Source organism: Lithobates pipiens, unplaced genomic scaffold, assembly GCF_037356315.1.
Source record: "Lithobates pipiens isolate NorthernLeopardFrog02 unplaced genomic scaffold, aLitPip1_a1.2 Scaffold_8, whole genome shotgun sequence".
In the NCBI taxonomy this organism is placed as follows: Eukaryota; Metazoa; Chordata; class Amphibia; order Anura; family Ranidae; genus Lithobates; species Lithobates pipiens.
In genome coordinates, this window is record NW_027507903.1 from 598,669,541 (window position 1) to 598,683,273 (window position 13,733).

Sequence of the window (13,733 nt, forward strand, 5' to 3'; positions counted from 1 at the left end):
TACTGCGAGTGGAACAGAGGATTTGAGGGCACCCAGGGCTGCTACAACCAGTGTGGATTTGTTTGGGCTACATTCCCTAAAGCACTACTTGGCTTTTCATTTATTTGAAAGTTAACATCTTTTGGTAAGCAGCCACCTTTACCTTTATTTCCACTGGATGTCTTTAGGAGCTTTTTGTCTGCCTATCCCTCCTCTTTTTTTCTGGAGCCACTCTGGGAAACACTATCATACTTTATTTGTACCTTCGTGGACTAGTTTTACTTATTTATTTGATTTCACTTATGTATTGTCACTTTTGCATGGTGTTTTGAGGACTTTCTTGATTATTTTGCAATTATTAGATGCTCACCTTTTTTTGATTTTGATACACACTTTGCACTTTGTTTTGTACTAAAATGACAGATACACTTTAACCGCTTCCCAACCGCCTCACGTAGAAATAATGCGACAGAAGGGCACGTATAGGCAGAATCACGTACCTGTATGTTGCCATTTAAGCTGCTGGTTGGAGGCACACGCGCGCCCACGGGGAGCTTTGTGAGCGCAATTGCGGGTCCCGCAGACTCGATGTCTGCGGGGATACCTGCGATCGTCTCACGGAGAGGAAGAAGGGGGAAATGGTAATGTAAACAAGCATTTCCCCATTCTGCCTAGTGACACTGTCACTGATCACCGCTCCCTGCAAACAGGAGCGGTGATCAGTGTTGTGTAACACGCAGCCCCTCCCCCCCACAGTTGGAATCACTCCCTAGGACACACTTAACTCTTACAGCGCCAACTAGCAGTTAACCCCTTCACTGCCAGTCACATTTACACAGTAATCAATGCATTTTTAATTGCACTAATTGCTGTATAAATGTGAATGGTCCCAAAATCGCGCCAAAAGTGTCCGATCTGTCTGCCACAATGTCACAGTCACAATAAAATTCGCTTATCGCCGCCATTACTAATAAAAGAAATTAAGAATAAAAAAGCCATAAAACTATCCCCTATTTTGTAAACGCTATAACTTTTGCGCAAACCAAACAATAAACGCTTATTGCGTTTTTTTTTTTACCAAAAATATGTAGAAGAATATGTATCAACCTAAACTGAGGAAAAAATGTTTTTTTTAATATATTTTTTGGGGATATTTATTATAGCAAAAAGTAAAAGTAAGCGTTTATTTCAAAATGATCGCTTTTTTTTGTTTATAGCGCAAAATATAAAAAACGCAAAAGTGATCAAATACCACCAAAAGAAAGCTCTGTTTGTGGGAGAAAAAGGACTTCAATTTTGTTTGGGAGCCACATTGCACAACTGCGCAATTGTCAGTTAAAGCGACGCAGTGCCGAATCGAAAAAAGCACTCTGGTCTTTGGCCAGCCAAATGGTCTGGGGCTTAAGTGGTTAAAGCAGACCTTTCATGCTTTATTGTACTTTGCCACTCCCGTTCTCCTTCCTCTCTGTTACACTATTGCTAAGACCTGTAGACATTTAATATTTCTCCTTTACGCTCCCACTTCCTCATTCCTCTTGATTATACACTGTTATTACTTTCTGACCTACAGCTTCCAGGGATGTGTGATGTGAATATCTCAGGAGGGTGCAGGCAGCTGAAGGGACCTCACTCTCACCTATGGAAGAATGAGGAAGTGGGAGTGTGGAGGCATAGTATCCTATTTTTCACAACCGGCAATCAGCTGTTTAGTAAAAGTGATCCTGGTGGCTCAACTGATCCCTTTTAGGGTAGTTAGAAGTGTTGATTCCCTCCAGCTAGGCTTGACACCTGTCCAGGATTCACCCAGACAGTTCGGATTTGGAATCTTGTGTACAGGTTTCTGTCAGCCTGAAACCCGGACACATGTAGACTGGGCCGTGGCTCCTCAAGTAACTGAGATAGTCATACAGGAATCTGTTGCCATTTGGTAGTTGCTGGCCACTGTCTGAGACAGGTTTGGCATCACTGGGGGGGGGGGGGGCATGATGTCAGCAAGAGCAGTTTGGCCATACCCACTGTTTGCTGCAGCACGCTGTATTACCACTCTCCTTGGGGCACCCAAAGGTGTCCCAAGTTTTTTTTATAATTCTATAGTGTATACTACGGAAAAAAAAGTGTCCTGTGTCGCTAAAGTGTTCGGGTTTGGCTTGAAGAAAAGGTGGCAACCCTACCCCCAGTTGTTGCCCATGGCAGTTCCCGGGCGTTCCTGTTCCTCCAGGGTTCCTGAAGCCATGGTAAACAGCTGGAATAGTTAGATACTTGCCCATGTAAAGTTCTGTATCAATATGTAAACATCAATTGCATGACCCATTTAAGGTATTGCTGTGAATGCTGGAGTGAGAACAATAATTGTATGACCGTAATTCACAGTTAACCACTTTCAGACCGGACCATTTTGCTGGCTTAAGACCAGCCCGCTTTTTGCGATTCGACACTGCGTCGATTTAACTGACAATTGTGAGGTCATGTGACATGGCTCCCAAACAAAATTGACATCCTTTTTTTCCCACAAATAGAGCTTTCTTTTGGTGGTATTTGATCTCCCCTGCGGTTTTTATTTTTTGCGCTATAAACAAAAATAGAGCGACAATTTAAAAAAAAACATTTTTTTCCCTCAGTTTAGACCAATACGTATTTTTCTACATATTTTTGGTAAAAAAAAATTGCAATAAGCGATTATTGATTGGTTTGCGCAAAAGTTATAGCGTTTACAAAATAGGGGATAGTTTTATGGCATTTTTATTAATCATTTTTTTTTTACTAGTAATGGCAGTGATCAGTGATTTTTATTGTGACTGCAACATTATGGCAGACACATCGTACATTTTTTACATTTTTGACACATTTTTGGGACCATTGTCATTTATACAGCAATCAGTGCTATACAAATGCATTGATTCCTGTGTAAATTACACTGGCAGTGAAGGGGTTAACCAGGGGTTGGCAGTGTAGGGGTTAAGTGTTCCTAGGGGTGTGCTATTAACTGTGGGGGGCTGGGCTTTGTGTTAGTGAACACTGATCTCTGCTCCAATCACATGGAGCAGAGATCAGCGTCACTTGTTGCTAGGCAGAACGGCATCTCCCCGTTCAGTCTCCCCGTGAGACGATCGCGGGTATGCCTGTGGCGATCAAGTCCGCGGGCCGCTGCCGGCGCACACGTGATGGCAGGGCGGCATTTAAAAATAGACGTACCTGTACGCCAATATGCCTGCCCGTGCCATTCTGCCGACCTATATCGGCGTGCGCCAGTCGGGAACTGGTTAAACATGAAGTAAAGTCAAATAATTTTTTTTTTTTAAATGACACCCTGCAAGGCAAAGGCATAATGAGCTAGTATGCATAGAATACTAGCTCATTATGAATTACTTACCTGAGATCAAAGCAATCGCAGCGGTCCTCGGCCACCTCCTCCGTCGCCGCCATGATACCCAGAGTGACTGCCAGGTATCGCGGCTTTAGTGCTGTGACTGGCTGGAGCCGTGATCACGTCACTCCAGAGCATGCGCGTGGGAGTCGGCATGTTCAGCTTCACTTGCGGCGTGCTCAATGCGCCTGCGCCATTGTCTACGGCGCACAAGCGCCATAGACATCGGTGCCTGGTTTTTGGAAAATATCTCTTGGACCTACAGGTAAGCCTTGATCTAGGCTTACCTGTAGGTCAAAGTGGTCTGTAAGGGTTTACAACCACTTTCAATCTAAAACGATAACCTGTAATGGCTTCTAAAGTGCCACTTAGATACTGTAGCGATTTCATGGGGGCATGCAATTTTGAGTCTTGACATGTTTGGTATCTATTTTTCAATGCAACCCCATCTTTTATATTTTACCAAATAATTGGGTATTATGTTGTGTTTCTGTGCATCTTAATTTAGGTGTGTTTTTTCCTGAAAAATTGAAATGGCAAAACATTTATTCTCCAGGGTCTCTGCTTTCAGAAAACACATAATATCTGAGGATTCTAAATAATTTTATTGCATAAAATGCTGATTTCATGTGCATTAAAAATTGCCCTGTACAGCAAGTGGTTCAATTATTTGCAGGTCACAAAACTTGAACCTTCTTAGCAATTGTGTAACAGAGATGAGGGAGGAAATGCTGAAATTAGGAAGAAAGGGTTAGCGTAATCGGTGGTGTTATCTCAATCTATATCACAATAATGTTTTTAAATTTAAGCTTATATGTTATGGTTTTTACTGGTTGAAGATTTAAAAAAAAATAGGTAAAAAATAAATAGCTGGGGTCTTAAATGTATACAATGAAAAGCTGATGACAAACATTTTTCTATAGTATACTCATGACTTTGATGTAAGAAATAAAGAGTATTTTTAATCTTACTTCTGCATTTAGAACATTCCGAGAATGCAGTTCGGTCAGGAGGGCATGATCATTGACATTTTCCAATATGTAGGTCAGATCATCTTTGAAATACTCATGGATGTGCCTCAGGGATACATCCTCATACTGGCACAACCTCTTAATGCTGTCTAGAAAACCATACAGAAAAACACAGTTACAGATGTGTGGACTTAACGTAGGTCCAAAGTCATAATTTTTTATTTTTTTATTGCAATTCATGTAAACCTGTATTACATTAAAACATTTACAAGTAAATGCTTCAGCTTGTTTAAGGGCAGTATGAACAGCAGCCTTTAATGCCGCGTACACGCGATCGGAATTCCGGCCAGAAAAAGACCGATGAGAGCTTTTCATCGGAAAATGCGACCGTGTGTATGCTCCATTGGAATTTAGCTGTCCGAATTTCTGTCAGCCAAAAATTTATAGCATGTTCTCAATTTTCCAGATGGAAAAACTTTCTATCGGAAATTCCGATCATGTGTATGCAATTCCGACACGCCAAAAATCACGCATGCTCAGATGCAACTACGAGACAGAAGCTATTGGCTACTGGCTATTGACCTTCCTTTTCTAGTCACGTCGTACGTGTTGTAAGTCACCGCATTATAAACTATCGGAATTTGGTGTGACGTGTGTAGGCAAGACAGCTTGAGCGGAATTCCATTGGAATTCCATTGAGAAAACCATCAGAGCTTTTTCCGACAAGAATTCCGATCGTGTGTATGCGACATAACAAATCATTTGCAGAGCTTCCAGCAAGCTTTGTTGAAGCTTTTAAAGTACCATTCAGCTCTAGTTTGCAAATGTTGAACATCGATCCTAATGGGAGTTCTGATCTCCACTGTAGGCAAGCTGCTAGCAGGCTTCAGCACTGAAGCTTGTTGAAAGCCTGCTAGCACCTTGCTTAACCACTTAAGGACCTGAACGATTTACCCCCTTAACCACTTGGCGACTGCCGCACACCGATTTACGTCGGCAGAATGGCACAGGCAGGCAAAAGGGCGTAACTGTACCTCCCCTTGAGTTTGCCGCCTAACGGGCATGCGCCTGCGGGTCCCGCAAACACGATGTTCACCGATGACCCGCAATTGCAGCAAGGAGAGGCAGAACGGCGAGATGCCTATGTAAACAAGGCATTTCCCTGTTCTGCCTAGTAACGTGACAGGGATCTACTGCTCCCTGTCATCGAGAGCAGTGATCTCTGTCATGTTCTAGTGAGCCCATCCCTCCAAAGTTAGAACACATCCAGGGAACATACTTAACCCCTTGATCGCCCCCTAGTGTTTAACTCCTTCCCTATCAGTGTCATTTATACAGTACTCAGTGACTATTTGTAGCTCTGATTGCTGTATAAATAAAACTGGTCCCAAAATAGTGTAAAAAATGTCTGATCTGTCCGCCATAATGTCACAGTCCCGCTAAAAATCGCAGATCGCCACCATTACTAGTAAAAAAAAAAATTATAATAAAAATGCCATAAATCTATCCCCTATTTTGTAAACGCTATTACTTTTGTGCAAACTATTCCTAATAGGAATTGGTTCTGTCAGAAATATTTAGAACTTGTTCCATTTCTAGGTTCCTCAGAATTTTCGACGTAAAAAGTCCAATGGGACATACACACGATCGGAATATACAATGAAATGCTCCCGTCTGACTTTTTCTGTCAGACATCCTGCTCGTGTGTGCACGGCATAAGAGCATACTCTGTGAGTTAACTGTCATTGGTATTTTCTAGCCAGAAACCCTACTCTAGGTGCCTCTGAAAGTAGTTTCCCTTTGTTGCTAGGGTTTCCGACTTCCCTGACTTTTTGTCTGAGCCTAACTTTCATCCTCTCCTCTAATGCCATTGGGGACACTACCTTAGACAAGGCAAAGACAGCTGGTTCACCTAAAAAAACTAAATTTCAAGGTGATATAAACTGAGTTATGCACATTATAAAATGATATTATAATTAGAAGCCGTGAGCTCATCCATCACTCATCGCATCATCTAAAACATTAAGGATGAGCCTTTTCACCAAAATTGATTTCCCACAAATTATGATTGAAACGTGTCTGCAATTTTGCCACATGAATTGCTAAGATGAAATTTTCTTGAAAAATGGCACGGCTTTGTTTTCTAATTCTGACATGGTGATCAGTATTTCTCACCATGCCTAACCCTAATGGTGACCCTATTGGCAACCTTTACTCTCACATTAACACTAAAGCTCACCCTAATAGTATTCTTACATTCCCACTAAACTCTGGTTTGAAAGAAAAAAATTACTATAATGCCACGTACACACGATTTGAATTATGGTCAGAAAAAGCTCTGATGGTTTTCCCGATGGAATTCCGATGGAATTCCACTCAAGCTGTCTTGCCTACACACGGTCACACCAAATTCCCGACCGTCAAGAATGCGGTGACGTACAACACTACGATGAGCCGAGAAAAAATCAAGTTTAATGCTTCTGAGCATGCGTCAAATTTTTTCCGAGCATGCGTAGGAATTTTGCACGTCGGCATTGCTACAGACGATCAGAATTTCCGATAGCAACTTTTTTCGTCGTAAAAATTGGGAACATGCTCTCAAATTTTTGCTGGCGGGAATTCGGCCAGCTAAAATCCGATGGAGCATACACACGGTCACATTTTCCGATGAAAAGCTCTCATCTGTCTTTTGCTGGCCGAAATTCCGATCGTGTGTACGCGGCATAACGCTAAAAAGTCCCCTCTATTATTCATATGCCGCATACACACAATCAGACTCTCCATCAACAAAACCATGGATTTTTGTTTGAAGGTTGTTGGCTCAAACTTGTCTTGCATACACACGGTCACACAAATGTTGGCCAACAATTTCAACCCTGTGTATGCGGCATAAGCTTCCTCCAAATCTCCAAATTACTTTTTTTGCAGCTGTGATCCAACTTTCTGTTAGAGGTTGCTTGTTTGTTCTCCATAGTACCACCCTCTCTTGCCCACACCTAAGATAGACTGTGGATTTATGGTGTACATAGAGTAGTGCACACGACTGTAGCTAAGATGGACTGCTCATTCGAATCCAACAGAAGTGTGGGGAAAAGGAGAGGTTCAGGAGATCACAAAGGAGGCACAAAAACACAATAAGGAACAATTTAGGAAAAAAATAGATTACAGGGGCATTAAAGGAGAAGTCCAGCCTGAGATTTTTAGGCTGGGCTTCTCCTATGGGTCACAGGAGTGCAATTCATTTTGCACTCCTGTGACCCGTTTTCAGCCGAGAGCAGTTTGATGTCCACTCTCCGCTGATGTCACTGTCCTCAGTCGAGGCACCGCATCATCCCGACTTCCCAAGTCTAGATCCACCAGCTGTCTTGATTGATGGCAGTCTCAGTGTCTCAGCGAGCTGCTGAGATGCCCACTCCCCACCCCTCCCCAGCTCATCGCTCCAATGAGCGTGGAGAAGCACACCAGGAGAGATGCTAACTGACAGTCAACATCACTCTACTTGAGGAGGAGTGAGAACCGAGTCATCGGCGGTGTTCGATGGCTCAGTTCTCAGTGCAGAGACGGCGGGGGACAGCTGCAGCATTAGTCTGATGCTCCATCCACCAAGGTAAGTATGGTTAGCAAAAAAAAACAAAAACCCATACTTTTCTTTTAAGTAGTGGATGGCTTATTTGGAGGATGAGGATCTAATTTAGTGTCACTTTAAGTTTTTCTTAAGTCATATTTACATAAAAGAATGTCTTTAAAAGTTAAGGGAATAATTCAGTTTTGTTTACCAGCATTGATGGACAGTTCCTGATGCCTTTTCATCCTTTTAGTTGGTAATTTGCAGCAGAAATCAAGCCATTAGAACATACACCTGGACATATTGACAAGATAAGTACTGAACATTAAGCCAACCTTGATTCATTAGTCTATAATATTATTAAAGTTAAAGTCAAACTTCACATACTGAAACATTAACAATTAGTGTAACAATCACCCTCCCTGCTTTGACCCTCACACTAACCCTCTCTGTATATCTACCTCTAACCCTCCCTTTAATCCTAACACTAACTGTTCCTATAAATCTAACTCTAAGCCTCCCTATAATCCTAACACCAACCCTTACTATAATCCTAACGCTAACCCTCTCTGTATCTCTAACACTAACCCTCCCTGAAGTGTCAATAGTAACCCTCCCTGCTTTAACCCTCTCCCTAACCTTCCCTGTATCTCTTACTCTAACCCTCCTTATAATCTTAACACTAACCCTCCCTGTAACCCTGACCTTAAAGCTAACTTTCACACTAACAATCCCTGTAATAATAACACTACTACTCACTAAAACCCTAACACTGTGATTCTAACACTAAATGCCCCTATAACCCTGAAGCTAAAACTAATTTATACAAAAACTCCATGTAACCCTAACCCTCACACTAGCAGGTTCAATTACAAAGCATCAATACAGCCATAGTTAGTGTGTAGGGGGTGTGCTGGATATGCCTGGGCACACTTTAATCACTCCGTGTGACACTGATTCCCCCTGCTCATATTTCACCAAAACGCCTCCCAACAGGGCTCCTAAAAAAAATGGTAAAAAATAAAATAATAGAAATAAAAAACTTCTGACACTGTCCACTGCCCTACTGACACCAACCTCTACCCTACTGACAAGTTCATTGCTCTACTGACACCATCCACTGCTCTACTAATACCGTCCATATTCTAATACAATTGTGATGCACACCTTTTATTAACTTTATATCTTTATTAAAGCATTTTATATTATACAGTTATACATCATTTACTTTTATTTACACACCCCCACATTACCCACCCACTCTACTCATCTCTACTTTATGTAAAACAATAAAAGGAGAAAATACAATTTTTTCTATAAGATTGGTAGGTGGGGCGTCATAAATAACAGGTCATATTTAACACTTCTTCCCAATACTCATATTCCATCGTATCTACACAAACTCGCTTCCTCTCCTTTCATCCACCTTTCACCAGACACCTGTCTTTCCTTGAATCACCATTCACCTTTTGTCTATTTTTCCTTCCTTGCTCACTTCCTACTTGACATCTCTTTGATTAGTTCAGGGTTATTCTTTTTTTAGCACACCAATGAATATGGCCTTACCAAGGCAATATCATTGCTTTAAAAACAAACACACAAAATGAATGGGAGTAAAAAAGAAAGGAGCAGGGCATGGTCGCATAACCTATCAAAGCTTTTTAACTATTGAGTTCTAGCTATGTTAACTGGAGAGAACTTTGAAGGACATCATACGCTTCATGCTGCAGCCTATAATTTATGAATGGGCCATTAAATTCTGGTTACAATGCACACAAATATTGCAATGTATAGGAAAGAATGGATAGCGATATCCAAGTGTCTTTCTAAATGGGGCCCTAAACCTCTCTAAAGTTATTACACTAAACCTCCCTAATGCTAACTCTCCTGTAGGCTAAACACCAACCAACCAACCACCACACAAAAGTTCCCTTTAATCCTCACATCCAATCATTATACTTGTAACTCCAAATTTTGAATTAACTCTTCTTAATGTAAATCAATGTTTGAAGATTATCCTGTGTCAGGATCATCTTCACCAAAGATCAACCCCCTCCCACCCCAAAGTAGACCAGTGTTGGAATCTACTTTTTTGACCCTATTACATAGTTGTTAGTAAATCTAAAAAGATAGCAACATGTAACTTTCACTTGGATAAGGTCATTACTGTGAGTGCAACCCATCTCATTCTCTTCCTCTGCTCATTGCCCAAGTCAATCTCTTTTCAAAGGCAACTCACACTGTCACGTACCTAATGGTTTGAGCCCAAATTGCAGAGGGAGGCCTCCCTTATGGCTCCCACTACCAGTTTCCTGGTAAGGTAACAGGAGACACAGGAGTAAGGAGGGGCATGGGTGCGCAGCAGGATCAACAGACTGGAAAGGATGAACAGACTGGGTCAGCTCAGCAGACAGGAACAGCTTGGCAGACAGGATCAACTCAGCAAACTGGATCAGCTCAGCAAACTGGAACAGATCAGCAAACTGGAACAGATCAGCAAACTGGAACAGATCAGCAAACTGGAACAGATCAGCAAACTGGATCAGCTCAGCAAACTGGAACAGCTCAGCAAACTGGAACAGCTTTGCAGGTAGCATGCACTCAGCAAACTGGATCAGCTTAGCAGACTGGAACAGCTTGGCAGGTAGGATGAGCTCAGCAAAATGGATCAGCTTAGCAGACTGGAACAGCTTGGCAGGTAGGATCAGCTCAGCAAAACTGGATCAGCTTAGCAGACTGGATCATCAAACAGGCCGGGTCAGGTATCATGCTGGAAGCAAAGGTACAAGGGAGAAGGCAGGAGAGAAGTCACAGACAGGCCAAGGTCAGGTATCAGGCTGGTGGCAAAGGTACAAGGGAGCAGGCAGGAGAGTAGTCACAGACAGGTCGGGGTCGGGTGCAGGTAGATAACAGGTAGGTCACAGATCCCACGCACACGCGATGGCACCCGCGGACACAAGCCAGAGTGTCTGGGGTGCAGATTTCTGGCAGGATCTCAGTGACATTGTCCCATCCCAAGGGGCAGCCTCTGGATGCCCCTTCGGGCAAATTTCTCAGGATGGGCCCGCTTGAAAGATTGAACCAGACTCTTAGCCTGGATGTTGTGCTTGGGCTCCAAAGAATTTTCTTCGGGACCATACCCCTTCCATTTAATTAAGAACCGGTTCTGGTTTCTTCTTCTTCTGAAGTTTAGGATAGCTTCAACTTCAAATTCTTCCTCACCGTCTACTAAGACCGGATCAGGAGGAGTGGTACTTAGGTTAGGAAATGGGTTGGGAACGGAGGGTTTCAACAGGGACACATGGAATACTGGGTGGACCTTTAATGAGTCTGGGAGTTCCAATTCAAAGGCTACTTCATTAATCTTCCTTCTAACTGTGAAAGGTCCTAAGAACTTGGGACCCAGTTTCCTTGAAGGGCACGTCATCTTCAAGTTCACAGTGGATAACCACACCAAATCACCGGGTACCAGTACCAATTCCCCTCGTTTGTTCTTGTCGAAGGTTGTCTTGTTGTCTTGTTGTGCTCTTGAGTTCTAGTCATGGTTTCTTGCAGAAGTTGGTTATTGGTTGAGAAGAAATCCATCTTTTCCTGAACTGCTGGCGCTGTGCATTCAGGAAGGGAGTTGGGTAGAAACAAAGGGTGGAAGCAGTAATTGGCGAAAAGGGGCATCTGCTTGGTGGCAGAGTGGATGGAATTGTTGTAGGCGAATTTGGCTACTGGAAGCAGGGAGATCCAATCATCCTGTGCAAAAGAGGAGAAACAGCGTAGGTATTGTTCAAGGGTTTGGTTCGTCCTCTCAGTTTGCCTGTTGGACTGAGGATGGTAGGCGGATGAAAAAGACAATTCAATAGCCAAAGCCTTGCAGAGGGACTTCCAGAATCGAGAGATGAACTGCACCCCTCGATCTGAAACTATATTGGTACCCCATGGAGCCTGATAATTTCCTTGATGAATACCTGTGCAGTTTTGGGGGCTGAGGGGGTGCCTTTCATGAGAAAGAAGTGTGCCATCTTCGACAGACGATCAACTACCACAAAGATAGTGATATGATCTTCTGCCGGGGGCAGTTCAACGATGAAATCTAGAGACAGCATTCTCCATGGCCTGTCCAGAACAGGCAGGGGTTTGAGCAGACCCCAGGCCTTAGTCTTACGGCTCTTACTCCTGATGCATGTGGTGCAGGTATCCACAAACTTCTTGCAATCCTCCCGCAACTGAGGCCACCAAAAGGTACGCTGTACTAAGTCGGTGGTCTTGGTGATGCCATAGTGCCCGGCGAGTGCGTGGTCATGACATAGCTCTAAAACGGTTACCCGTAGGCCCTTGGGAATGTAGATCTTGTCTTTGTGCCACAGTAACCCCTCTCTGGCTTGTAGTTCTGATTCGGGAGAAAATATTTGCCCCACGGAGGCTTGTCTGAGTCGGGAAAGAAGGTCTTCTTGAAGCAGAAGGAAATTCCCAGGAGCAAGAATGGTGTCTGGAGGAGAAATTTCTTGGGACTTGTGGAACATCCGTGACAAGGCATCTGGCTTTATACTCTTAGAACCTGGGTGATAAGTTACATGGAAGGTGAACCGGGAGAAAAAGAGTGCCCCCTGGCTTGTCTCGGCTTCAGTCTTTTTGTGGATCTCAAATACTCCAGGTTTTTGTGGTCGGTAAATATTAAGATCGGGTGAGAAGCTCCTTCCAGTAAATAGCGCCAATGCAGATTTAATTTCTAACAATTCCGGATCTCCTACATCGTGGTTCTTCTTGGCTGTTGATAGCTTGCGTGAGAAGAAAGCTACGGGGTGGAGCAGGGCCCTGGCTCCTTGTCTTTGGGACAATATTGCCCTTACGGCAATTTCAGATGCATCCACTTCTAGAACAAATGGCAGGGAGGAATCCGGATGTCTTAAGACAGGAGCAGAGGTGAAGAGTCCCTTGAGGATTTCAAAAGCTTCTTGGGCTTCAGGGGTCCAACGGAAATGGGTCCCTTGTTTTGTTAGCTGCGTGATTGGTGCAACAATAGCCAAGAACCCTTTGAAGAATTTGCGATAAAAGTTGGTGAACCCGATGAAATGCTGGATTCCTTTCATGTGCACAGGAGTTGGCCAATCCAGAATCACAGCAATCTTCTGGGGGTCCATCTTTATACCTTTGCTGGAAATGATCAAGCCCAAGAATGGTATACTTTCCTGCTCAAATTGGCACTTGTCGGCTTTTGCATATAGACCGTGTTGACGGAGCCGGCCCAACACACTCTTGACATGCCTGCGATGGGATTCGAGGGAAGAAAGAAAAATTAAAATGTCATCTAAATAGACAACAGCAAATAAGTCCAGAAAGTCTCGGAGCACATCGTTAATGAAGTATTGGAAGGTGGCAGGGGCATTACACAGCCCGAAGGGCATCACCAAGTACTCAAAGTGTCCAAATCGGGTACGAAAAGCAGTCTTCCACTCGTCTCCGTCCTTGATACGGACCAGATTGTAAGCCCTGCAGTGATCGAGTTTAGTGAAAATGATAGCGGACCCCAGTCTTTGAAATAATTACGTAACTAAAGGAAGAGGGTAACGGTTCTTTATTGTAATGTTATTCAATTTGCGGTAGTCCACGCAGGGTCGGAGGGTGTGGTCTTTATTCTTGACTAAGAAAATACCCGCGCCTGCTGGGGACGTGGACAGGCAAATTAACCCTTTCTTCAGGATTTCATCAATGTATTCTTTTAGCTTCCCTTGCTCTACCTCTGTCAGGGGAAAAATCCTTCCAAACGGAATTTAGGCTCCAGGGAGCAGTTCAATGGGGCAGTCATAGGCTCAGTGGGGTGGAAGCACCTCTGCCTTTTGTTTACCGAATACACTGCGATAAA

The 13,733-nt window shown here is 43.3% G+C and overlaps 1 protein-coding gene across 1 annotated transcript in view; it reads right to left on the bottom strand.

Annotated features, from left to right (window-relative positions):
• Positions 1 to 13,733, bottom strand: part of LOC143961278 (NACHT, LRR and PYD domains-containing protein 3-like) — an 88,939-nt gene that overhangs the window by 64,803 nt on the left and 10,403 nt on the right. The window contains exons 3-4 of the mRNA XM_077470529.1: positions 8,091 to 8,173; positions 4,315 to 4,463 (exon numbers count right to left, since the gene is read on the bottom strand). Of these exons, the coding sequence (XP_077326655.1) occupies positions 4,315 to 4,463; positions 8,091 to 8,124 (183 nt within the window). The 5' untranslated portion in view covers positions 8,125 to 8,173. The remainder of the gene's footprint in view (positions 1 to 4,314; positions 4,464 to 8,090; positions 8,174 to 13,733) is intronic.